The sequence below is a fragment of the Podarcis filfolensis genome (assembly GCF_964270895.1).
Source record: "Podarcis filfolensis genome assembly, chromosome: 9".
In the NCBI taxonomy this organism is placed as follows: Eukaryota; Metazoa; Chordata; class Lepidosauria; order Squamata; family Lacertidae; genus Podarcis; species Podarcis filfolensis.
In genome coordinates, this window is record NC_139610.1 from 6060706 (window position 1) to 6087960 (window position 27255).

The 27255-nt window shown below is 48.3% G+C and overlaps 1 protein-coding gene across 4 annotated transcripts; it reads left to right on the forward strand.

Moving 5' to 3' along the window:
- LOC310770069 (uncharacterized protein) lies at positions 1-26831 on the forward strand. 4 transcript variants are annotated; one of them, XM_083630262.1, is made up of 16 exons: positions 1-171; positions 1456-1810; positions 1911-2062; positions 3721-3985; positions 5485-5579; positions 7131-7233; positions 7920-8027; positions 11400-11483; positions 11848-12036; positions 13330-13565; positions 15097-15319; positions 17773-17865; positions 21602-21703; positions 23242-23358; positions 23856-23916; positions 25951-26831. In XM_083630262.1, exons 2-16 carry the CDS (start codon positions 1583-1585, stop codon positions 26505-26507), a joined length of 2613 nt encoding a protein of 870 aa, XP_083486388.1. In that variant the 5' UTR covers positions 1-171; positions 1456-1582; the 3' UTR covers positions 26508-26831. The 4 variants fall into 4 exon arrangements, with proteins under 4 accessions (XP_083486388.1, XP_083486389.1, XP_083486391.1 ...); XM_083630263.1 differs by having other exon boundaries at positions 1-166; XM_083630264.1 differs by lacking the exon at positions 1-171 and adding an exon at positions 263-288.
- The last annotated feature ends 424 nt before the right edge of the window (positions 26832-27255 follow it).

Sequence of the window (27255 nt, forward strand, 5' to 3'; positions counted from 1 at the left end):
CTCGTTGCCACCACAGTTTCCATAGCAGCAGCTGCCCTGCTTTTTGTCTTGGGGATATGTATTTCCCCACAGCAAGCTGGTGCATACAGAAGAGAAAAGAACGTATTTGCAGGCCTCTCTCTCAGCACTGGGAATTCAGAGACACACCAGCATGCTTTGTCAGGAGGTACGGTAAGCCTAGAAAAGTCCCAGAGTTCTGGACGCTTCATTGCTGCAAGCGATTTCTCCCTTTAGAATGCTACTTGGGCTCACTTACTCAGAGCAGCTGACCTCTGGAGCAGCTTACCCGTGAGAATCTCTAGAAGGGTCTCAGAAGGGGTTGGCACAAGGATCCGGTCTTTGCAAAGGGAGTTGAACGCAGTGGCGTAGCGTGGGTTGTCAGCACCCGGGGCAAGTAATTTGCGCCCCCTAACCCGTGGATTTGCGCCCCCTAACCCTAACCCGCCCGGGTTGCGCCCGGTGCGGCCGGGCCCCCCTGCACCCCCCATGCTACGCCACTGGTTGAACGGCCACTATTTCGAGTGGGGTTCAGTCACATACCAATAGATTCAAGTGGCACAGTTCTGGTTCCTTGGGAGATCTTGTGCAACAAACCTGGTTCCCTGACCTTTTGCAGTCAGGAAAGTGACAGGAAAATACACTGGGAAGTGTGGGATAGCACTTCCTTTGATGCAATGTCAGTTTAAAGCACCCCTCCAGGAATTGTAGTTTAGCCTTCCCAGAGCTACAATGCCCAGCAGCCCTCACAAACTACAGTTCCTAAAATTCTGGGGAGGAGGGGAGGGATATAAAGGCATGGTATTTAACCGCCCCTCAAACAAATCAGAATGACTGCTCAGTAAGCCGGTAATCTGCAAGTGCCCTCACCTTCACAAGCTGATTCTTGCACACCATTATTCTGCTATTTGTGATATCCCTTGGATCGCACGCTGTTTGAATCCCAGCAGGAATTGAGTTCAGGATGTCAGTAATGGATAAGCCCATGCACAGTCCTCTGGGAGGTTTCAGAAAAACAGCACTCACTCATTATACTTTTAAGTGTTTTGCAATGACTTTGAAACTCACAATTTTAACCAGTGTGCAACTGTGCAATTCCAAAGAAAAAACAAACACATTTTAAATTGTCTTTAAACAGTTTTTAATTTCAGTTTTTCATGCAAATTCTAGAAATATGCTTTTGAAAGAGTCACCAAATCTGACATTTTCAGTTCCGCATAGGTAAGTGTATCAGGTAAAGGAGATCATCAGAATTCAGGGATGGATCCAGCAATGTGGATTCTGCAAACGCCGTGATGCTCAGCGTTTCTCAGTGTTGAACAGCTTAGTCATAAGGATTTCCCAAATTCCAGGATTGTGGAAAAATCTCTATAGGCTGGGAAAGACACAGGTTCGTGAGATCTCTCATTATGATCCTTTTTTTTTTTTTTTGGCTATGTTTGGTAACATGTCTTTTAGATCCCACGATCTTCCTGGATCATCTGCCATTAACTTGGATCCATAGATCCCAATTCTGGATCTGTGTCTAAATCTACACAACTGGAGACAGACAAAAAGACTGGGCTGTGACCATTCAACTCTTCACATGTTGCTCCAGAATTGGAGAGGATTTGCAGGCTTGCCCTCCCAGCCCTGTCCTAGCAATAAACATTTCTCACATGGCTTCGCAGAAATTGAGTCCTTGGGATTGCCCAGCAAAGTTGCAGAAAGTTCTAGAAGAAACCACCAGCCCTCTCAACCATTTTCTGCAGCAGAGCTGAAGAGGATCAACATGGACAGGGCTCTTTCTCCAAAGGTTCTCTTTCCATCAAAGGTAAGAGAGCACCTTTTCTGCCTGTCAGGTTTATCCGAGGTGCTCCTGGATCTCAGTCAGCAACCCACCTGCCTCTTTCTTTCTTTTTCCTCTTGATCAGAGAGTTGTCAACGGGGCATCAGGACCGCTGGAGCTCAGCAGCTCAAGAGGCCGAGTGGGAGAATACAGCGGGGAACCCCTTCATCCCAAGCATCCCCAGAGAGCCAAGTCTATGAGTCCACCAAAAGTGCTCCACACGAAAGGCAGCAGAATGTACGTGTGTCAGGCAAGGTGAAATATACTCGGAGTCCTGTAATGATTTCATGCTCTTTATTGCAGCTCATAAAACAGTGATTGAATTGCCCCCCAAACCTCAGGCTTTTATATACATTATTTACACAATGAGTCCCATCTGATTGGCTGATTCTGCTTCCCTCCTGGAGCCTGGTTGGTCTTTTCCTGCAGGTGAATCAGTTGCTGCATTCTACGATCCTACCAGCCTACTTCTTCCTGGAGCCTGATTGGTCTTCTCCTGCAAGCCAATCAGTTGTCGCATTCTTGGATCCTACTTGCCTATTGTTCTAGGATCCAAGCTTAGTACATAACACAAGGTTCTGCTTTCAAAATCCTTCTTAGGAAAGGAAGCACGAGGTACAAGATGTCGTGATGGCCAGCAATTGAAATGGCTTTAAAAGAGGATTAAACACATTCATGGGGGAGAGGGCTATCAGTAGCTTCTAGTTATGATGGCAGCAGTGCTTCTGAACAGTAGTTGCTGGAAATCATAACTGGTGAGAGGGCTTGTGAATTCAGGTCCTGCATGCAGGTTCCCATATGATCCTCTGTCTCCACAGTCAGAGGCAGGAAGCTTCTAAATACGGTTCCTGGAAGCTGCAGGAGGTGCTCAGGTCCTGCTTGTGTGCTTCCTACAGGCATAAAATTGGAGGAGACCCAAAGAGTCATAATAAGAATAAATAATAATAAAAATTATTTATACGCCGCCCTTCCCGGCCAGAGCCGGGCTCAGGGCAGCTAACACCAATAAAATCAAAGTAAAAACATACCATATTTTTCGCCCTGTAGGACGCACTTTTTCCCCTCCAAAAATGAAGGGGAAATGTGTGTGCGTCCTATGGGGTGAATGCAGGCTTTCGCTGAAGCCTGGAGAGCGAGAGGGATCAGTTCGCACCGACCCCTCTCGCTCTCCAGGCTTCAGGAAGCTCTCCGCAAGCCTGGGGAGCCCGTGGGAGTTCCTTTGGGCTCCCTAGGCTTGTAGATAGCAGCCTGCATCTAGAAGCCTGGGCTTCGGTTCCCCGACCTGGTTTGGAGGCTGGCGGTGGGGAGAAGCGTGCTTCTCCCCGCCGCCAGCCCCACAAGCTCGGGGGACAGCGGGGAGGTGGAACACTGCCATCCCGCTGTTCCCCGACCTGGTTTGGGCTTCAGGCAGATATCCGCAAGGCGTGGGAGCCCGGCAGGAAGTCGCGCCGGTCTCCCAAGGCTTGCGGAGAGCTGCCTGTTCTGGGGGCTGGGGTCGGGGGAAGCTCGGGCTTCCCCCGCCCCAGCCCTGCGCCTGGGGAGGAAATAAATTTTTTTCTCTTTATTTCCGCCCTCCAAAACTAGGTGTGTCCTATGGGTCGGTGCACCCTATGGGGCGAAAAATATGGTAATAGGGGGGAAAGCGGGGGTGGAAGAAAAGAAAAAAAACCACAATTTAAAATACAGGTTAAAATGCAGCCTCATTTTAAAGTAGCTGATAAATCAAGACCATAAGGGGAGGGAAACTGAGTCCAAACCAAACAGCTCTGTCTTGCAGGCCCTGCGGAAAGTTGTCAAGTCCAACGCCCTGACATGAAGGGATGACTCTGGCAAGCCACTTGTTGGACTAGATGGGCCTTTGGCCTGATCCTTATGTTCTTCCTTGTTCTTGCCAGAGATATACCAGATGGTGCAGAACACAATAGCTCAACCGTCAGAAGAGGGCATTATTTCTGTCGCCTCCCAAACTGGAAGACAAGGGAGGATAGTCCCACACAGCCACTTGCTAGAAGGAGACAGAGCTGCTCAGAGTTGGACCTGCGAACATCTTTACCAGAAGAGCTGCCAAGGAACACTGAGGCAGGAGAAACCTGCTCTGTGAGGAACCTTGAGCTGGAACTCAACATGATGCACTTTGAGCTGCTCTCCCTGAAGCAGAAGGTAATGTGGGGTGTTGTGCACAGTTTTGGATGATGCGCCTCAGAAACGAGAGAGATTCAGAAAAGGGCAATCAACGCAATCAGGCAGATAGAGCAACTCCTCTCTGGGGAAAATTTGGGCTTTTCAGTTTCGGGGAAAAGCCTAATGTGTAAGATCACGTGAGGTTTGGAGAAAGAGGCTAGAGAGACATTTTTGGAGGCCATCTGTAATGGATGCCTTAGTTGAGATTCCGGCTTTGCAGGGGGTTGGACTAGATGACCCTTGGGGTCCCTTCCAACTCTACAATTCGATGTTTCTATGGTCCTTTGAATGTTGGGATATTCAGAACAGGTAGAAGAAAATACTTCTCCACGCAGCACGTAGTTAAACTATGGAATTTGCTCCCAGGAAATGTAGTGATGGCCACCAACTGTGGTGGCTTTCCGTGAGGATTAGACAAGTTCATGAGGTTAAGGCTCTCAGTGGCTAGTCATGATGATTCCAGAGTGCCTCCAGGATCACAGGCAGCGTGCCTCTTGAATAGTTGCTGAAAGCCACAGGAGGGAAGAGTGCTGCTCTTGCACTCAAATCCCCCTTGTGGGCTTCCCACTGGCATCTGTTTGGCCCCTGTGAGAAGAGGATGCTGGACTAGATGGGCCACTGACCTGATCCAGAAGGGCACTCTACCTCTCTTTCAAATCAGAACCAGTGAAGGTCCTGTGTGAGTGTCTGGAGGCGGTTGGAGGATGGATGGTGGCTAACAGATTGAGGTTGAATCCTGACAAGACAGAAGTACTGTTTTGGGGGGACAGGGGGCGGGCTGGTGTGGAGGACTCCCTGGTCCTGAATGGGGTAACTGTGCCCCTGAAGGACCAGGTGCGCAGCCTGGGAGTCATTTTGGACTCACAGCAGTCCATGGAGGCACAGGTCAATTCTGTGTCCAGGGCAGCTGTCTACCAGCTCCATCTGGTACGCAGGCTGAGACCCTCCCTGCCCACGGACTACCTCGCCAGAGTGGTGCATGCTCTGGTTATCTCCCGCTTGGACTACTGCAAGGCGCTCTACGTGGGTCTACCTTTGAAGGTAACCTGGAAACCACAACTAATCCAGAATGCGGCAGCTAGACTGGTGACTGGGAGCGGCTGCCAAGACCATATAACACCAGTCTTGAAAGACCTACATTGGCTCCCAGTACGTTTCCGAGCACAATTCAAAGTGTTGGTGCTGACCTTTAAAGCCCTAAATGGCCTCGGTCCAGTATATCTGAAGGAGCGTCTCTACCCCCTTCGTTCTACCCGGACACTGTTGTTGTTGTTATAAATCTATGACCTGTAGAATCTGGTTTGCTGCCAGAGCGCCACTCTCAAGTGTCTGGAACAATTTGCGCTCTGGTCCTTGGTGGGCTAAATGCCTTCTCACCTGGGAACACAGTCTGGGACCTCCTTCGTTTCATGCAAATGGGTCTTAATGCACAGTTTGCCTCTGAAATCTCCTCTGATCCCTTGCATTTTCCACGGCAGATGGAGAGCTCTTTCGCTCACATAGAAAAGGAAAAGCAGTGGTTGGAAATGACTTGCTCAGAAGACAGGAAGCACAAAGGAAACCTGGATGATAAGTGAGTAGGGTCTTCCCAGGGCATGACCTCAAGAAGGCTGGTGCACAACAAACTTGATGAAGCTAAGCAGTCTGGAGGGGAGTCCCACGCATGTGTTCCATAGAAGAAAAGCAGGATATAAATACATTTGAGTTGGAAAAAAACAAAAACGAGGGAATATAAAATCGTAGATTAGTCTGAATTATTATAGAATCATAGAATTGTAGAACTGGAGGGAACCCCAAGGGTCATCTAGTCCAACCCTCTGCAATGCAGGAATCTCAGCTAAAGAACCTCTGACAGATGGCCATCTATCCTCTGTTTAAAAGCCTCCAACGAAGGAGAGCTTTCTGAGGGCTCCATTCTACACTTGAACAGCTCTTGGCACCAGAAAGTTCTTCCTAATGTTTATTGTTAATGGCTGATTCCCTTCCAGGAAAGAAGGCTCGCATGACCAGTTGAGGCTGGTCCATTAGAGCAAGTGGGGCCCTTGCTGCTCCGCTAAGCTTGGTCCTCAGCAAGCCCCTGTCTCCCAACTTACTATTATTATTGCATTCATTCACATCCTGTCTTTTTTTCTGACAGGGACTCAAAGTGGCTTATAGAGAAAACAGAAACAGCTAAAAGCATAGGAAAAAAGAAATTGTTTAAAAACAATTAAATATTAACATATCTAAGATCTATTAAAACATACAGTGGTACCTCGGGTTACAGAAGCTTCAGGTTACAGACTCCGCTAACCCAGAAATAGTACCTCAGGTTAAGAACTTTGCTTCAGGATGAGAACAGAAAGTGCACAGTGGTGGTGCAGCGGCAGCGGGAGGCCCCATTAGCTAAAGTGGCACCTCAGGTTAAGAACAGTTTCAGGTTAAGAACGGACCTCCAGAATGAATAAAGTTCTTAACCCGAGATACCACTGTACAGATAATTACAATAAAAACATCACAGCAGCAGCCCTTTCCTTAAAAACAGTCAGTTCCCAAAGGCCCTGTTGGAATATAACAGTCTGTGCCTGCCAGCAGAAGCTGGGCGTAGCATTGGGAGGGCCGGGGGGGACGACGGAGGGACGTAGTCCCGGGCACGTGGTTTTGAGGGGGCTTGAGTCAGGCACTTCCACACAGGATTCCCTGCCCTGCTTGCCGTCAGGGGTCTCTGGGCTCCCCCCTGAATGGGTGGGCAGCCAGGCAGCGCAGCCTCGTGAACCCTCTGTGCCCAGCACCTGCCCAGTACTTCGTGCCCGTCTCTATTTTCACCGGAAAAATGTTGGAGGGAATGATTTCTGCAGAGCACGTAAATGTTATGTTCTGGGTACTGTTACTCTTTTGATGCGTAAGCAAACTTAGGAAACAGGAATGAACTATTCTTAGCACGGCAGACAAGAGCCCAGTGGCGTAGCGTGGAGGGTGCAGGGGGGGGGCCGGCCGCACCGGGCGCAACATCTGGGGGTTAGGGTTAGGGGGCGCAAATCCACGGGTTAGGGGGCGCAAATTACTTGCCTTGCCCCGGGTGCTGACAACCCACGCTACGCCACTGCAAGAGCCTCATATTTGTCTGGATGTGCCTGCCTTTTAGGCTCTTCAGTTTGGAAACAGAGCTGGTAAAGGCCAGATCTTCTCTAGGCAAAAGGAACCACGGATCACTTTCATCCCTGGGCTCCAATCAGAACGCCACTGTGGTAAGCATGGCTCCCTAAAATTGACCTCAGCCGGGGCGTGTGGGTATGTCTGGACTTAGCACAGGATCGGACATAGATAGGTTATCATGTTTAAAATTGCAAGAATTCATAAAAGGTGGTGTATGGGCACAGAATTTAGTGTCCTAGGCCTTCAGTAAAAAAAACAAAGTTGCTGGTCTTCATGAAAGCACCGATATATTTGAAAACATCTGAGTGATACCTCTTGAAATCTAAGAAGGCCGATTCGCAGTTGTTGGAGGGGGGGGCGACTTTGGTGCCTGCATAACTTCTTACCCCCTCCGCACAACAATCAAAACCAGAATGAATGATGAAAATAATAATTGCTTACTGAATTCAGATCACAGAATTCATCCCTACCCCCATGCAGAATTTGGGTTGCTTGGCAACATAATTTTCATTTTCCTTAGCACAAAATCCATGCAGCCCTGCTCATCAAGGTCAGAAGCCCCACTGCCACAAATATAATGTCCTTATCGATGATGGGTTAAGGTGTTAGGGGTTAATGTGTGATGTTCTATTGTGTTGTTGTGTTTCTGTATATTCACCTGGAAGCCCTGACTGGGCAACCCAGTCAGATGGTCAGGATACAACTCATCATCATCATCATCGGTTTAAAATGTATTTAAAAACCACAGAAGTCATTCAAATGCACTCTTGATTTCCAGGAAGAACTGGTCAGCCTTCAAAGCAGCCTGTTGGCTCACGAAAGCCACATCAAGGCCCTAAAAGAAAAACAGGAGGAGATGGTGCAGAAGCTGGAAACTGCAAAAGAGGTTTGCCAAGGAGACTGCAAGTTGCCTGTAGGGCTGCGGAGTAGCTAAGATATAGAGTTGCAGAGGGACCTACACTGTACATTTCAAGCACACAACTTCCCCCAAACACTCCTGGGTCCTATATTCTATTATGGGGGCTGGGAATTTGCAGTTCTGTGAGGTGGGGAACTATAGTTCTCAGGGGCCAGAAACCACAGTTCCCAGGATATAAAGCCACATGCTTTATACACTTGCTAAATGTGCTTTAAATATATGGTGTGAATGTGACCAATGCTTGGGGAAGGGCATGTTGCCTCCTTAGTCCCCTGCAAAAGTACCTTTACCTAATTCTGCAAACATTGGGGTCCCCCCAATTCTGCTGATATCTCCCGCTTGTTTCTCAGTAGCCCCGTTTTGGCTACATAGCTGTTGGCACTAAGTGGTGGTATATAGTTTTACACACCACCCCAATTTCTGAGTGGCAAGAGATTCTGGGGTATCCAGGCTTCCGTTTCCTTGGAATGAAGACCAGTGGTGTCTTTATGATATATGCTTTATTTACACAGAGGTACTGAGGCATCTGATCAAGACTTGTATTTTAAAATGAGCTTAAAAAATATATTTGCAGATGCTTGTGTGTTTTATGCCAGGCAGAAGACCAGCTGGCTAAAAGGCTTTGGCAGATGTTTATCCTCCTGGACAAGGGCCCCCCTGATTTATAGCAGGAGCCAAAATTCTCAAAGTTGTAAAAGGGAATTATAGGCTGGGAACAAAAAGGTTACACTGACCCCACATATTACAGAATACAATCAAGCTGCAAAAACACTAATTAAGAGTTAGTAAATAGTAGGATTTATTGTTTAACAGAAAATAATACCATGTGCCTCCCATTAGGGTTTAGCCACATTTTCCTAAGGTTAAAGGGCAAGAGCTAATAGAAACAGCAGCTGGCTTGAAAGGGGGGTGTAAATTTAAGGGATTGCTTTTGGAAAGTGTTTTTACTAAGTTCCTTTTTACTTTGAAAAGGCCTTTGCTTCTAAAAAATCTATATATGTTATGTATGAAATATATTGGCTTAAATGTAATTATGCAAAGGATTTAGAAAGTAAGAAATGTTAGATTCTTATTTCATTGATGATGTGTGAGAATGTGAACCCAAGATCTGTTTAAAACCATGAGGCATCTGTTTTAGCCATCTATTTTGGAATAGGGCAATAGGGCAATAGGGCAAAAGGTGATCTGGTAATTAAGGTGCCTTGTTGAGGCAAATGTAAGATATATGGCTACTTGTTTGCCATTTATAGATAGAAGGAAATATAGCTCTTTGTCTCCCATAAAAGGTAATAGGAAATGGGCGTATCTTTTATGATTGGTTCTAGCAAACAGCCAATAGGAATTTCAACCAGGCTGATTGGACAAAGGCAGCCAAAGCAGGAGCAAGGGGGTTGGGCTGAGGAAATATAAGTGCTGGCCATCAGGGCTGGAGTGGGCAGAGCTTTGGTAACCATATACCACTGTGTCTCTCATTTATTTCAAATAAATTATTATTTTAATTTCTCTATTGCTGCGTTGAATATTTCATTCCAGCTAAGCGTTAACCACAAGCAGGGTGCTACAGTACAACCTGAGCTTAAGATGGAGGGGCTCACAGAATTAACACCCCAACAGATCTTGCTTCTCCATTAGTCTAATCTTTGGATCCATCACGAAACAAAAAGTTCTCTGTGTCCCCAGCTTCCAGCTCTGCTCACACTGGCTATTGTCCCCCTACCTCGCAGATAGTTGAAGGGGGCGGAGGAGAGGGCCAGCCTTTGGCTAGAAGGGCCCCATCACTTAGTTGCAGATCTTGAAACCTAGCTCATTGTTTGGGGACACTGATAAGAACAAAAGAAGAGCCTGCTGGATCAGGACAAGGGCCCATTGAGTCAGGCATCCTCTTCTCACAGGGGCCAGCCACATGCCCACTATGGGAATCTTGTTATTAAATATACCAAGAAAAAAACAAACCAAGAACTCAGGCCAATGTAAGTTTCAATAGTGGGAGTAGTCCCTACTCACAAATAAATAATCAATTTTAACAAAAACTGATCCATTCAAAAGTATGTATTCTGATAAGGATTACAAACTCAAATAGAGATTGCAAACTCTAACAGAGATTACAAACTCCAACTCATAAAGATATGTATAACACAATAATTTGTTACAGAATTAGAAATAAGAGTTTATGCTTAGAGACAAGTTCATGTTAGTCCATAGTCAGATTTGACGTGAAGGTCTTAGTTTCAATCACTGAGCAGAAGTCAGAAGTTAATTATGGATCAGAAACCAGGACAGGGCCCTGTTTCGATGTATTCACCTTCATCAGCTAGAAGTATCAAATATTACATGAAAACACATTTAAATTCTAAATTACCATAGATTATAAAGCAGTCATAAATTATAAAACAGTATTATATAACATTTGGTTCCTTACCTAATTTTTAAAGGGTCATGTAAGTTTGAAGACTTTCGGATAAACATATCCTGTTATTTTCTACATTTCTCAGAGATAGCAACTGAAAATAATATTAATAATAATGACATGTGTTGAATCAAATTAAAAACTCTAAGGCAGCATATAATCATATGATTCCTCATCTACGTGTGGGTAGATCAACGTGTATCTTGTGCTTTTCTGTGTGTTTTCAATTTGGAAGTGAGCCTGTTGCCTTTTATATGCACTTAAAGGGGTAGATGAGATTCCCTAGATCTTCTTAAAGGCATAGAGTTCTAAACTTCAGAGGACAGCTACAGTTTAATTTAAAGGTCTTAAAGAAATGATGTATAATCCTGATAGCTATTCAGACCCATAGGGGTCATGGTCTTAAGTAAATGGATGTACTGGACTTCCTGTTGTAATAACAGTCTATTGATATCTCTCCGATTGGTTTCCAGATAATGAAAATTACAAACCAGATAGGTTTCCAGATAATGAAAATTACAAAAGCATCTTCCTGGTGTTTCTGTTGTATGTAGTGTTCTACTAGTGGGGTGTGTCCATGCAAGAAGTTGTACATTGGCAAGAGTACCAGACCGATAAAACTACACATAAATGAACATCGCTCACGAATCTGTGGATAAATGCCGGCTCCCTCGGCCTGAAAGCGAGATGAGCACCATACCCCATAGTCACCTTTGACTGGACTTAACCGTCCAGGGGTCCTTTACCTTTACTGCCCACTCTGAGAACCTCTGCGTTAAGCCAGAGGGAAGGGCAGAGGGGCGCTGGGAATGAGTTTATGGAACCAAGGTGGACCCTGAAAGTGTGGGAACTGCTGGTCTATGCACTCTTCACTCTGACGAAATATGTTTGAATGACATTTTGAGGGGGAAATGTGCTGGTTTGCCTGACAGGAGAAGGATCGGTTGGAGGAGAAGGTGAGGGAGCTCATCCTGAAGTTGGAATCTGCCCTTTCTGACTGGGAGAGACTCCTCCAGGTATGGGGCCTGGGCAGGACATTAGCTAGGGGGTGTTGAGGTGGGCCCCGCCAGGGGTGCAGGCAATGGGGGGGGAGCACAAAATTGGCTAAAAATATGTCCATAAATATAAATAAATGATTATTGCCTCATAAGAAATGGTTTTAAATAGAGGGTGAATTGAATGGGTGGAAGGGAGGGGGTTGGAGGAGAGGCGGAAAGAAGAGTTGCCATCTGATGGGCAGCATAGTTACCTGTGCTGCTTTGAGTACTGCAGGCGTGTGTTGAGCTATAGCGTTTCAATCCTGCCAGCCGCTTTGCTTTCATTTTGATGAAGAAGAGTGAGCCGTAAACAACCATAACGACCATAGCGACTGTCTTGCAGGAGAAGGTGGCTCTCCACCAGGAGGTCCAACATCTCACCTTGGAGCTGGAGCGTGCACTGAAACAGCATGAAGGCTCCAACGACCAAGTCTCAGCCCTCCGTTTGGAGCTCGTCTGTGCCAAGACCCAATTCAAACACCAGGACAAGGAGAAGGTTCTCATGGAGGAGAAGCTGGAGTCCACCAGACAGGTGAGTTCCCCCATTCTGGCCCATTCTCCAGCTGTGGGTGGGATCCATGAAACACCTACATCACTCTCAGTTCCTTGGAGAAAAAGGTGGGGAAAAAATGCAATACATTATATTAAATTGCTTCACCCACTTCTGTCTCTGGCCACGCACTGCTGGCATGCAACCCCTCCCCTGGAAAGGAATGTGCGCCTCACACGGAAAAATGTTCTCCATCCCTGAAAGATTACTATTATTAACTACAATTTATCACCTGCCCTTCGTCCTAAAGTCCCAGGACAGGTTATAAGAGTTAAAAAACAGCAGTAATATTAACACACAATACCACACAACTTCAAAAACAGCTTAAAACATCATAAAAAATATACATATGAATCAGCTCTGTATAGGTATGCTCAGTGGAGACACAGGAGAGGGCCCTCTCAGCGGCTGCTCTCAAGCAACTTTGGAACTCCTTCCAAGGGAAGCCAGACTGGCTCCCTCCTTGCTGCCAGCAAGTGAAGACTTTCTTGTTCCAAAAAGGTCTTTGGGGAATGACTGTTTTTAAGGAAAGGGCAGGTGCTGAGCTGTTTTTATTGTAATGATCTGTATATAATAATAGTAATAATAATAATTTATTATTTGTACCCCGCCCATCTGGCTGGGTTTCCCCAGCCACTCTGGGCGGCTTCCATAAAAACCAAAAATACAATAAAATATCACACGTTAAAAACTTCCCTGAACAGGGCTGCCTTAAGATGTCTTCTGAATGTCAGGTAGTTGTTTATCGCTTTGACATCTGCTGGAAGGGCGTTCCACAGGGCAGGCGCCACTACCGAGAAGGCCCTCTGCCTGGTTCCCTGTAGCTTTGCTTCTCGCAAGGAGGGAACCGCCAGAAGGCCCTCGGCGCTGGACCTCAGCGTCCAGGCAGAATGATGGGGGTGGAGACGCTCCTGTATGTTTTAATAGGTATCACACACACACACACACACAATTTTAATTCTAATTAGTGTTTAATTGTTTTTTAATGATTGAGTTTTTCTGTTTTTAGCTATTTCTATTTTATCTGGCATCTTAAGTCCCTGTCTGGGAAAAAGCTAGGCTATATATTATATTATATTACCATTTTATATTCTAATAATATTTTCATAGGTGGACAGTTGTGGTTAGGTAGCGATCTGGCCCTGTGCCCAACTGTTCACTAGATCAGCAGTTCTACCCAGAAGGTCTTGAGTTTACCAAGTGGCCGTGTGCATTCACCTGGAAGGGTCTCCGGGCTAAGTGAATAGAGCAAAGGCCTTGCAATCTCCCTTGCAGGCGTGCAAAACGCTCTCTTCCGAAGCAGCCGAGAGCCGCCAGAGGCTGGAAGCCTCTCTGGAGAAGCTCCATCGCTCCGAAGCAGAGAAGAAGATCCTTGAGAGCCGCATCCAGGCGCTGGAGAATGAGCGGAGCCAGATGCTGAAAGAGGCGGAAGGAGCCTCTCTGAGTCAAGAGGACAGGAGGAAGCTGGAGGAAGAGGTGAAGGCTCTCCAGGAAACCTGTGCGAATCTCAGGTACTTGGCAGGAAACACTGGGAGATAGCCTTTTTCCTGAGCTGCTGCTTTTCTCCAATTAACCACTCCAGTCACAATGTTTAATATGGCTTTTATTTGGTCAAAGCAACAGCAACTGTTGGGAACCCTCCAGGAGTAGAGTCCGAAGGACTGTTAGCCACACAGACTTCCAGAGAGGCATTCCCTCCCCTTAGCTTTGCATGTGCACAGGAATTAAGTCACGTTCCAGAGGAAAAGTGTGCCTGTATTATCAGAGCTGGATGCCTGAATTAGCAAGAAGAATTTGGTGTCTATTTTCCATCAGTTTGGCTCAAGGCTGAGTTTTCCCTGCACAAATGTCCTTGACACATCCTTAATACAGTCTGTGGAAGCATATTCTCTTAGTTGTAGTTCCCCTATCAGTATGTATAGCAGAGCTTTCCAAACTTTTCCTGTTGGGGGCACACTTTTTAGACATGCATCATTTCGTGACGCAGTAATTCAGTTTTATTAGCAAACTGAAGGTTAAACTACCCCCTTTCCAGCTCTGGGAGGAGTTTGGGGAGCAGTCATGCCACACACTTGCACACTGCAGTCAACACAATGACATATTGTGACACACAGTTTGGAAAGCTCTGGTATACAGCAATTTGTTGACCTGCTACAGTAGTAAATATTAGGAGATGGCAGAGATCCTGCAGCCTGATATTCTGCTTTTCGGGGAGTGGTTTTTTTTTTTGTACGTTCCTCTGTCACAAGAGGGCAAAGTCTTGTTCTCTGCTGCCCAGAGGCAGGGATGGGGCAGAAATTGAGTTCAATGTAGCTTAGACTGAGAGAATGATTCAAGGTCATGAAGTGAGCTTAACAGCCAAGTGGAGGTTTGTAGCTTCTATTTGGTTATTAGTTGTTTATTTATTAAAGTGTTATACACAGCAAAATTGTGAAAATAAAACCTCAAAGCGGTTTACAAAGAGACTAAAATGATAAAATTACCTGTTAAAAACAACTCTTAAATTCAGTCAAAAGATAAACTCAGCAATTGACTAAAAACGGATTGAAACTTTCATCAACTTTCTAAACATCTGCCTAAGCAACAATATTTTTAGCAGGTGCTGGAAAGAGCACAGTGAGGGTGCCTGCCTGATATCAACAGGCAGGGAGTTCCAAAGATAGTGTTCTTACAATTGTAGAATGGGTATTACGTGGCAGGTGTAAAAATGCCAGTTCCAGCAGTTGAAGTAGTCAGATACAGGGGGGCTATAATTGGGGATATGGGGAAATGAGATCTCAAGTTGTTCAGGATTTATATGCTAATCGTAACACCTTGAACTTGGTCTGGTGGCAAACTGGCAGGCAGTGCAGATCTCTGGGCACAGGGGCAATATGCTGACCAGACCTCCCCTCTGTCAGCCTTAACCCTTCAGCATCCTGCACTGACTGCAGCTTCTGGACCAAGAGCAAAGGAAGCCCCACATGGGGCTTGAAGTAACCCCTGTCACCACGAGGTCAGAAAGCGAGCGAGCGGCTGCCTTGTCCCCTCTGTTTCTTGCAGGGAATCCTGGAGGCTCGTACAGAGAGAGAAGGACATGCTGCAGGCTCGTACCCTGGAGCTAGAAGCAGCTCTGCAAGCCAAGCAGGAGCAGGTGGGCAGCCGGCTGGACAGCCAGGAGCACATGCCCCAGGACGGGAGAGGTCGGCAGGGGCAGCGGACGGCAGCCGCGAAGACCAGGGAGGAGGAGCTGCAGAACATGAGTGCCCCAGGCCTCTCTGCCAAGGTGTGGGGCCGCTGGGGAGATGACACTCTGCTAAGGCTGTTGCCTTTTTCTTCCCTTTTGCTATTGCAGGGGTGGGGAACTCCAGGGCAGTGGCGGAACTTGGGGGTCAGCAGTGCCCTGTGCAACTCCAAAATTTGGCACCCTCCCATCTCTTGTGCTCCATGCAAAATCACGGTTGTGGTGCCCCCGAGGCTTGGCACCCAGTGCAATAAAACGTGTAGTGCTCTCCTGAATCTGTGCAGGGAGACTTCCAGGGCGCTTGCCATCTAGCCACCAGGACTCTCTGCAAGCCAGGCCTCTCCCTGGCCCTACTTCACAGCCTCTTGGAGCCGGGACGTCCGGCTTTTCATACCAAGTGGGCCTCAAGAAGGCTTTGACACAGAACCCTGCAGGCTCTTTCTCTGCCAGAGACATGACACCTCTTTCCCAAAGCCCAGCGCCTCCTTACCAGGCTTTGGGAAGGTAGCATTGGGGCTGGGGGAGGCGTCAAATGTTGCCAAGGGCCATCCCATAAGGCCTCGAGGCCTGCATGCTGCCCTCAGGCCACGTATTGGACCGCCCTGTCCTGAAGTGTTTTTGTCTAGCTGGAAATATGTCCTGGAGCTCTGACCCTGCCTTGTGCTTGAGTGTGCCAGCTGGGCAAAGGAATAATTTGCATCTGTTGCTCCACCCACTTTTGCTTCAGGCCCCGCCCACCACTGGCATGTGGTCCCCGGAAGGTTGCGCCACGGGAAGGCAGCCCTCCGGCCCTAAAGGCTTTGCTGTCCCTTTGCGAGCGCCTTTAGCCGCAGCCTGTCTTGTTGAAATCTGAACGGGTGAAGCTTTTCTCTCTGGCCCCAGCCAGGCCATGCCTTGAAGCAGACAGCTTCCCCCACAGAGCCCTTGGAGTTGTATAGTTTCCACCACCCTAAACAAATACCATTCTGAGAATTCTTTGAGGAACCGTGTACTTTCTGTGTATGGCATGGATGCGACCAAGGAAAAGCTTCCCTTGCTTTTAAGTCATAGAACTGCAGAAATCCTTTAGGCCAGCTTGCAGCAAACTGTTAAGGGGGTAAGGAGTGCCATGTTTTGCTGGGAGCTGTCAGTAGCCCTCTCCTCCATTAATTTCTCCAGTCCTCCTTAACAGGCTGGCGGCCACCACTGCCTCATGTGGCAGGGAGTTCCATAGTTTAACTGTGTGCCATGTGAAGAAATGCTGCCTCCCTAATCCATCTTGAATCTTTTCCAACATTCAGCTTCATTGGATGCTCATGAGTTCCAGTATTATGAGAGAGGGAGTGAAACTGTCCTCTGTCCACTCTCTCCATGCCATGTATTATTATTATTATTATTATTATTATTATTATTATTATTAATTTGTACCCCGCCCATCTGGCTGGGTTTCCCCAGCCACTCTGGGCGGCTTCCAACAAATACATTAAAATGTCACACATTAAAAACTTCCCTGAACAGGGCTGCCTTCAGATGTAGTTGTTTATCTTTTTGACATCTGATGGGAGGGCGTTCCACAGGGCGGGCGCCACTACCGATAAGCCCCTGTGCGTGGTTCCCTGTAGCTTTGCTTCTCACAGTGAGGGAACTGCCAGAAGGCCCTCAGCGCTGGACCTCAGTGTCCGGGCTGAACGATGGGGGTGGAGACGCTTCTTCAGGTAAAAAGGACCGAGGCCGTTTAGGGCTTTAAAGGTCAGCACCAACACTTTGAATTGTGCTCGGAAACGTACTGGGAGCCAATGTAGGTCTTTCAAGACCGGTGTTATTTGGTCTCGGCGGCCAACCCCAGTCACCAGTCTAGCTGCCGCATTCTGGATTAGTTGTAGTTTCCGGGTCACCTTCAAAGGTAGCCCCACATAGAGCGCATGGCAGTAGTCCCTAGGAACCTCTGCCCATAGCTGTCAACTTTCAGATTTGAAAATAAGGGATCAGCAGCCTTGAAAATAAGGGATCAGCAGCCTCACCTGTCCCGGGGACAGCCTACGGGATAGCTAACAATCCGGGATAGCAGCGGGAAGCAGCGGGAAACGTCGCTGGACTAAGAGAATTTCCCGCAAAAAAGGAAGGTTGACAGCTATGCCTCCGCCATTGGCGTCTTCCTTGCCTTCAGAAAGGAGTCTCCCGCAGCCCCACCAGGAGCTGGACAGAAGCTGGGACCTTCTCCTTGCGAGACAGACACCCTGCCACTGTGCTGTGTCTCTTCCCTCACCTTTAGCTGCCCCCCCGCCCCCGCTAAGCTGGTGTTGTCCTTGAGGGCGTTCGGAAGGCAGGTGCAGGGCATCACAGGGCAGGCTTGGGAGGGTTGCTGCGGCTGGCACAGCACCCAGCTGGGCTGCCAAAAACCCCAAGGCTTCACCTCCCACTTCCAGAAGCCGAGATCCGTGAAAGGGACGGGAGCCGGAACAGGGCCCTGCTATCCTCCGGCCTCTCTGCCCACACAGGTCCGTTTCCTCCCCCAGGAACAGAGTCAGGACTCGGAAGCGAAAGTCACCAGGAGCCCCCAGGGAGAGCAGGAGAGCCTGAGGCGGCAGCATCAGCTGGTGACCGAGCAGGTAGGCATTACCTCTGTCATCGCCCCTCCTCACCTTTGCCTCTTCCTCCCTGACTCACCATGTTCTTCACGGCTCTTTGGAGACAGCAGGCCGCAACCAAGGAGGAAGGAAATGTCATCCTGGGAGCGTTCACAAGGTGTGTGTTTGTGGGTGTACACACAAGAGCCTCTGTTGACTCATCTGCCCACCACTTCCTGCTTTGAAGTACGAGCATGAATCCACTTGGTGCTATATTCATTGTTTTGTTTAGTCGTTTAGTCGTGTCTACCTCTTCATGCCCCCCTGGACCAGAGCACGCCAGGCACTCCTGTCTTCCACTGCCACCCACAGTTTGGTCAAACTCATGCTGGTAGCTTTGAGAACACTGTCCAACCATCTCGTCCTTTCATGCCCTTCTCCTTGTGCCCTCCATCTTTCCCAACATCAGGGTCTTTTCCAGGGAGTCTTCTCTTCTCATGAGGTGGCCAAAGTACTGGAGCCTCAGCTTCAGGATCTGTCCTTCCAGTGAGCATTCAGGGCTGATTTCCTTAAGAATGGAGAGGTTTGATCTTCTTGCAGTCCATAGGACTCTCAAGAGTCTCCTCCAGCACCATAATTCAAAAGCATCAATTCTTCGGCCATCAGCCTTCTTTATGGTCCAGCTCTCACTTCCATACATCATATATTCATAGGGTTGTAGAGTTGCAAGGGACCCCAAGGGTCATCTAGCCCAACCCTCAGCTAAATATATGGTTTTGAACGACACTTGCTTTCATTTTGGAACCCAGAGCAGCCTTTGCCTGCCTGACATCCTCTAACTGATGGGCATCGTAGTTCAAAGTGTGTTGAAGGCACCAGGTTGGGAAAGCTTGCTAGAAAGCTGCCCTGATATCGAATCACACTTTTGCTTCATCTTGCCCAGGACTGGCCACGCTGAGCGACAGCGGCTGTCTTGACTTTAAGGCGGGGGGAGGCACTTCCTAGCCCTGTGTGGGGATACCAAGGATCAAACCCAGGACCTCCTGCATGCTCTGCAACCTCTGGTCTCCATCTGGAGCAGGGCTGTTATCTATTTAGAGCAGTGAAGTCGGGTCATCGTCCTCTGTCCCCCCGTGCATTTCACAGCTCTTCCTCAACCCCCTGCTTCAATTCATTTATGTTTATGTACACTATGCAACACATTGTTGGACTGCGGAACTCCCTCCCACAGGAGGCAGCAATGGCCACCAACTTGGATGGCTTTAACAGCGGTTTAGAAAAAATTTATGGAGGAGGAGAGAGCTATTGATGGCTATTAGCCACAATGGCCGCACTCTGCCTCCGCGGTCAGAGGCAGAGATGCTTCTGAATACCAGTTACTGAAAGCCTCAGGAGGGGAGAGGGCGGACTAGGTGTGGAGTAGGTGGACCACTGGCCTGATAAAAGAAACTCAGCACTGGAAACGCAGTGAGGGCACAGGAAACCAGGGTGGGAACACAAGGCCAGCATCCCTGGCCCCGTGGTAGGTACTGTGGAGCACTCTTCCGACAAATTCACCAGGCACCCTCCCTTTTGACTTCCAGGTGTCTCTTGAAGACTTCCTTCTGCAGACAAGCCTGTGTCTTTGTTTAAAATGTCCTTGGGTAGCCAGACATTTCAATTATTGTGTTCCACTGCTTTTAGTGTGTGTGTGTGTGTGTGTGTGTGTGTGTGTGTGTGTGTGTGTTTATACAGTATTGCTGGCATTTCATGAGACGGCACCAAATCAGTGCTTGTATAAGCAATCAAACAAACCAACAGACTTGGGGAAGGGCCATAGCTCAGTGGCAAGAGGGTCTGCCTTGCTAGTAGAAGGTGCTGGACTCATTTCCCCCTGCTACCTCCAGGCAGGGTTGAGAGAGATTCTTTGCCTGAAACCCTGGAGAACCACTGTGTTATTTATTTATTTATTTATTTATTTATTCATTCATTCATTCATTCATTCATTCATTCATACATACCCTGCCCATTTGGCTGGGTTTCCCCAGCCACTCTGGGCGACTTCCAACAAATGATTAAAAATACATTAAAATACTGAGCTAGATGGACCCGTGGTCTGACTCAAGCAGCTTCCAGTGTTGCTCAACCAAGCACAGCAGGGCAAGCAAGGCACAGGAACAGATTTAAAAGGGGCCTCAAAATTACCCAGCTTGCAGCACAGCACCATAAAGGTTAGGCATCCAACGGTCACGGTGGTGTGAAATTCTACCCTCCGCTGCATTGGCTTAAGTGCATACAGCAGAATGAATGTTAGAGCTGGCATGGGGTCGGGTGATGTGACATTGCACAGGCGCCAGGAATGCCCCTGGCAGGTTAAACTTCCCCTCAGAGGAAACCTTGTTCCTGCACCAACAGAAGGAATCCCCTCCGTGTGACTGACTTGGGGGCTCCTCCAGAAATACAGATTATTTAGCACCAATACTGATTTGTTTGCAAAAAGGGTACAAGGCAGCCAGACTCTGCCTGGTCTTTACTGAGCATTCATTCTGATTTCTTTGTGTGGCAGTTACGTGAAAATGAGCCTGTGTCCTGAGCTGCTTGTGGGGCGTTTATTACACACGTTCCTGTTCGCAATCCGTTCACCCCACACTTTTCAATGTGTTTCCACTGTCACTTTCCAAACCACAAAGAAGTCTGTGTTGTTGCTGCTGTTTTTTCTTCTTCACAAAGTGGATTTGTTGTACTAGGGGCAGCAGAACACTTTTAATCAGCTTTAAAATTACATACATAAAGTTACAGATAGGTAGCCGTGTTGGTCTGCCATAGTCAAAACAAAAAAAAAATTTTTCCTTCCAGTAGCACCTTAAAGACCAACTAAGTTAGTTCTTGGTATGAGCTTTCGTGTGCATGCACACTTCTTCAGATACACTGAAACAGAAGTTGCCAGATCCTTCTCTATAGTGAGAAGGTGGGGAGGGGTATTACTCAGAAGGGTGGTGGGAATGGGTGATTGGCAGATAGCTGTGATGAGCCTGTTGACGACTCTTAACGACTGCAATAGGTCTTACAGGAAAAAGCAAGGGGTGAGAAGGTGAAAAATGGCTTTGTCATGTATAATGAGATAAGAATCCAATGTCTTTGTTCAGACCAGGTCTCTCCATGGTTTTAAGTTTGGTAATGAGTTGCAATTCAGCAGCTTCTCTTTCCATAAAGTTGATTCATTTATTATGTTTATAATCATCTTTCTTCCAAGGAGCTCAGGGGGGCGTATATGGCTGTGCCCACATCCTCCTTTAAGCCCCACTGCAGCCCTGTGAGGCTGGTTAGGCTGAGAGTGGGTGGCTGGCCCAAGGTCACACCCAGTGAGCTGCATGGCTGAGACAGGATTCGAACCCTGGCCCTAGCCTGACACACCACTATGCCACATGGGCTCTCAGTTTTAGCATGAACTTAATTCGCTCCTTCAAAACACCGACAGTCCAGACGCACCCAAAATATGTAATCCAAATTAGCAGTGTTACTGTTTAGGGGCCTCTCCTGTCTTTGGGTGGGTGGGAGTATTCTGCAACATGTTATTGATGGTGCATCAGAAGTGGGTTTATACCGCACCGCCCACACAGCATTCTGCTTTATTTGTTGCTCTGTGATGCCTCCCCAGCTGTTGCCAGGAAACTTGGAATATACCATGGCACAGCTCAAATATTGCATCTAACCCAGATTACCAAATTTTTCATAGCTGCTTTTGAGAATCCCTGCTGGCTAAGCTTAACCTTGCATCTGTTTTCTGCCCTTCTGACAGCTGAAGGAGCTTTTCAGGCAGCAGCAGGCAGGATACAAGAAGCATCCCGGAGGACCGAAGGAAGAAAGTTTAGTGGTGCCTCTGAAGTCGCAAGGGATGCTGGTAATAAGTCTTCCCTCCCTCCCTCCCTGATGGGTTTCTTGTGGAGTAACACTGCACTTGGGTGTTGAGAGTGGCAAGAGTCCCAAAATCCGTCACATTTGTCAGAGGAAGGGTGGGGAGAAAGAAAGAGATGAGGCTGTGGCAGCCCTATATGGTGTCCTCCAGACATTACATGAGAACCTAAGGAGAGGCCTGCTGGAAGATAGGAAGATTCAGAACAGAGAAAAGCAAGTCCATCGTCATGCAGTGCAGAGTTAAACTGTGGAACTCGCTCCTGCAGAAGGCAGGGGTGGCTTTAGAAAAGGTTTGGACAAATTCATGGAGTTGGAGAAGGCTCCTGGTTCCTGGCTATGATTCCTGGCCAGGATGGCTCTGCTCTGCCTTCACAGTCAGAGGCAGCAATGCTTCTGAATGCCAGTTGCTGGAAACTGCAGGAGGAGAGAGGACTGCTCTTGTGCTTGTGTGCTCCCCACTGGGGTATCTGGTTGGCCACCATGAGAACAGGATGTTGGACTGAATGAGCCCTTGGCCTAATCCAGCAGGCCGCTTCTGATGTTCCTGTCCCAGCTGTAACACAACGAGCATCAGAAAAGGAATTGGCTTTCTCTGGTTCAACAACGTGCCCAAACCCTGAAAAACCCTTTTATTTGGGGGGAAGATGTTAGGATTCCTGCTCTGTGATTGCAGTCATGGGATTGTTGTCTATCACATGACGGTGTATGTTTTGACTCCACAGAATGGGAAGTGATGGAGACAGGATGTTTGTGTTACTGTGTTCAGTGAAGTGGGACTATTGTCCTTTGTTTTTTCTCTTTGCTGTCTGATGCTAGAGAGAGAGGGAGCCATGTTGCAGTGCTCCGTGTGTGTTTATATGTAAATAAAGTAGATTAGCCAAAATGCTGAGTTGCTGAGGTCTGTCACACATAAGCTGCGAAGACTCTGCGGATCCCTAAGTGTGCTGGTGTCGGTTGGCATCAGTCGCTGTGATGTTCAGGCTGAAGAAAGCTTTTGAAGCTCCCGAACGAAAGACCAGGAGGGAGAGAACATGCCAGTCGGGCATGTGTCTCTGCCAGGGTCCTACTCGAGTGTAGGCTGAACTCCTGACAGAAATGACTTGTCCCAGCACTGTATGGGGGGCACTTATTCAAGGGCAATGGAAGCATCATTACATCACTCCCTCTGCCCCACTATTTTTAGAGCAGTGGAGAAGATACAGAAGGACCCTCCATCCAAATGAGCCTTTCCAGGGGAAACCCTGAAGTGTCGAAGGCAGGTGTGGACAACCTAAGCCTCGCGGACGGCTTGTAACCCTCGGATGCCCTCTGTGTGCCCAACCCACCCAACCTTCATGCTCCTGCCACCATTGTAGTGGGAAACAGAGTAGCTGGCTGGAAGGGGGAACTGAACCCCAGAGCACAGAGCCTAGTGTGTGGTTCCTACACCTCTCTGGGTGCATGATGTCTGTGGTCGGGTTTCAGGGCATGGTGCCCTCTGGAATTTCAAGGATTTCTATAGCCTCTTCTTTGTGCTTCCTGCAGACTGTAGCCAAACCCATCAGGCTTCCTGAGGAAGGTCAGGCAGAACATCAGGGTGTTGCCGGCACCAGTGGAAAAGCCCAGAGTCTACAGCAGCAGCTGAGAGAGAAAACGGAAATAGTAAGGAAGACTGCTGATGGGGGTGGCAGGAAAATGTCAGGGGTTCCTCCTGCTCACTCAGGGGCAGACCAGCCTGCCTCGCCGCCTGAGGCAAAACAGGAAGGTGTTGCCCTGGGTGCACACCTTGTGCTGTGCACCGCCTGCCCCCCATTGCTGCCTGCGCTAAAGCCTTGCTTCCCAGGGTCCCGAGGCTGTGGCCTCCAGTTTCCGGTGAGATCTCTCAAGGCCACAGGGCTCTCGAGAGATTTCTCCTTACCTCTGCTCACCGCAGAGCAGCTGCCTCAGTCCGCCTGGTGGATGGCCCTGCTCCTGCCACCCATTCAGAGAGGCCACTTGACAAGTCCACCTTCCCGATCTGATGAAGCTGGCGTTTGGAAGGTTCAGGTCACATAAAAGAAAGTTCCCCAGGAGTTCTTTGGTGGATGCCATGACTGCTAAACATGATGTATGGTGCAGATGTGGCACCCCCCCCCTTGTAATTCATTTCTCCCTTCCAGATCACCTCCATGGCCTCTGAGATCCAAGCTCTGAAGCAGAAGAATGAAGCCTTAATGAAAGGTAGGAAGGATGATAAGGAGGAGGATGATGGTGATGCTGCTGGACTCGGAAGGCCTTTGGCCTGCTGTAAGGTGTTAGAGCACCTGCTTGGCATGCAGAAGGTGCCAGGCTCAGCCCCCGGCATCACCAGGTAGGACTGGGAAAGATTACCTGGGTAGTGTTGACAAAACACACTTTGACAGAATCCTCTTTTTTCCTTCCACATTATTTAAGAAGTATTAATCACTTTTTTGCCACAGCAACTCAAAGTGACTTACAGTATGCTAAGCAAAAAACACATACAGTGGTACCTTGGGTTACAGACGCTTCAGGTTACAGACTCCACTAACCCAGAAATAGTGCTTCAGGTTAAGAACTTTGCTTCAGGATGAGAACAGAAATCGTGCTCCGGCGGCGCAGCAGCAGCAGGAGGCCCCATTAGCTAAAGTGGTGCTTCAGGTTAAGAACAGACCTCCCAAACGAATTAAGTTCTTAACCTGAGGTACCACTGTACATCCATTGAAAGCAGTACACATATTTTTGAAACACCTACATTAAAACACACATGCAAGAAGGCCACAAAGCTAAAGGCCTGACCCAAAAGGAATGTTTTCTGAAGATATATAAGGAAGGGTCAAGATGAAGCTCCCTGGGGAGAATCTCCCACCCTTGGGAGGCCAACTCAGAAAAGGCCCTGTTCTTGTGTGGCTGCCCGTGAAGGGTGGCTCATGCAGAGAAAAGGGCTTCAGATGACAATTGCAGGACTCAGGTCGGTTCCTATGAAGGGCGGTGGTCCTTGAGGTTTTGTGGTCCTGAGCTGCCTAAGGCTCTGTGGGTGAAACCAGCTCTCTGACCTGAGCCCAGAAAATAATCGACAGGAGCATCAGGCAGAATTAGTCCAATGCGCTCAGTCCTTCTGCTCCCAGTCAATGATCTGGCTGCTGAATTTTGGCACCAGCTGTAGCTCCTGAACTGTTTTCAAAAAGAGGTATGTACAGCGCATTGCAGTAATCTAATCTGCGGTGGCATAGCTAATTTATTATATTTGAGACTGTAAGCATTGTTTTTGTGTTACTGGTTCTTATGTTTCTGCTTGTTTGCTATAAGCAAGGGTCACCAACCCTTTTTGGAACGGTGGGCATTCTTAGGCGCCGGGTTCTACCCAACTTTGGGGGGGGGCCCAGTGCATGTGTGTGGCGTCACACAGCAGAAGGAGGCAGTGAGGTCGGATGGGGCCCATTGCGGCCGAAGGGAGGCCCAATGGTGTCTGTTGCAGCCACGAGAAGGCCCAGTGATGCCCACAGGAAGGCCTGGTGGGGCCCGGCCCCTCCTTGAATTTTTTTTGGGGCCCTCGGCCCACCCTAGATGGTCCCCTGGTTGAGAAACTGCCATGGGTGCCTCTCACAAAATGGCTACTGTGAGGGCATGGTGTAACACAAAATTGTGGGATGTGAAACAGAAGAGCAGTCAAGTACAACCTTCCTAGAGTAAACATGTTTACACCTGGGGAGGAATGTTTGTCCAGCCAGCAGGTAAACTTCCTGTTTCCTTCTGGGCTGGGACAGACTTCCTTTGCATGTGACCAGAGGTGCGTGTGGCCTCACCTGTTCAGGTAACGACAAAAGCACAGGGCAGGACAGCCTTCTCTCTCTTTGACTACATGCATCGAAGAGTTTGTGCTGAAATAAATCTATTAGTCTTTAAGGGGCCACCAAACTCCATGGTTGCATTTTCTTGCAAGGACTTCTTAGACAGCCTAACTTTGGAGCAGCTGAGGTTGAACCATTGGTAGTTTTCTACCGATGCTTAAATGTTATTGAAGAACTTAAAAACCTAAGAAGAACTTAGCTGCTTGATCAGACCAAAGGGGACCCATCTGCACCAGCATCTTGTTCTCACTGTGGCCAACCAGATGTGCCTTACAGTTTTATATAGGGATTTAAAAAAAAACCCCAACTGTATTATTTGCTGCCCTGGAATCTCTTGGAGCTGAAGGTGGGGGAGATAATATTTCTTTACTAAATCTCTGCTCCTGTTTCTCCACTCCCCAAATAGCCAAACTGAGGTTCCAGCAACAGATCCAAGAGATCTGCAGACTTTCGAAGCAAGGACCAGAAAGGAGCAGGGCTGAGTGCTTGGTTCCCCAGCTCTCCGCTAACCCGGACCAGGATGTGCAAAGCGCTCATGGGTGCAACAGCCCTGTGCCTTCGCCCCAAGGGAATGAACTCACATCCTCCATTTGTGGCAGAGAGAACTGGCCTGCGGCTGCACAGGACGCTCAGCTCCACTCTGGTGCTGAAGAAGAGCAAAGCCGTGTCTCTTCTGACACAAGTGTCGCACATTTGTCAGCCACTAGCTCTGCTGCCCATGGAAATCTCCTCTCTGCATGGCCTCTCCCCTCGCCCCCGGGGTCCTCCGGTCCCACTGTGCCTTCTGTAATGCTGTCGTTGCCCCCCGTGACTTCCCACCAAGAAGGCCAGGGCCACCTGGAGGGCGAAGGGACCTTGCTGAGCCCCCGGAGCTCAGCTCTTTTGTCCCCAAGGCCATTTGGGTCCCCAAGACCATGGTCCCCCTTTAAATTCAGAGGGAGCCCTGAACCTTCAGAGGACTGAATTGAAGGAGAGCTGGAGAAACTCTGCCATATTTGAACCTTAGGAAATTCAATGGGAAGATCACTTAGATCAGGGGTAGGCAACCTAAGGCCTGTGGGCCGGATGAGGCCCAATCGCCTTCTCAATCTGGCCCCCAGCAGTGTGTTTTTACATGACTAGAATGTGTCCTTTTATTTAAAATGCATCTTTGGGTTATTTGTGGGGTCTGCCTGGTGTTTTTACATGAGTAGAATGTGTGCTTTTATTTAATATAGAATAGAAATAGAAATACTTTATTGTCACTGTACGACTTGTTTACAGTGAGATTCAACGAGCCCCTCCACAATCTCTCAGTCCTTGTTACACACTGTGTGTTGTCGTACGACCACCAGCCCTGAACATCAGCTGCAATGTTGCTGTTTTCCATTCAGCAGCCTCACGGACCATGGGTAGAAACTGTTCTTTAACCTGTTGGTGCGGCTTATAATGCTTCTATATCTCCAGCCCGAGGGCAGTAGATTAAAAAGGTGCTGGCCAGGGTGTGAGTCATCCCTGAGAACGTCCCTCGCTCTTCTGAGGCAACGGTCTCCTGCGATGACATCTAGCGGACTCAGGAGACAGCCCATGATATCGTGTGCTGTCTTCACCACCCTCTGTAGGGACTTTCTGTCTATGGCTGTCAAACCAGCGTACCACATTGTAATACAGTATGAGAGAACTGTATTACGGTGCATCTCTGGGTTATTTGTGGGGCATGGGAATTCTTTCA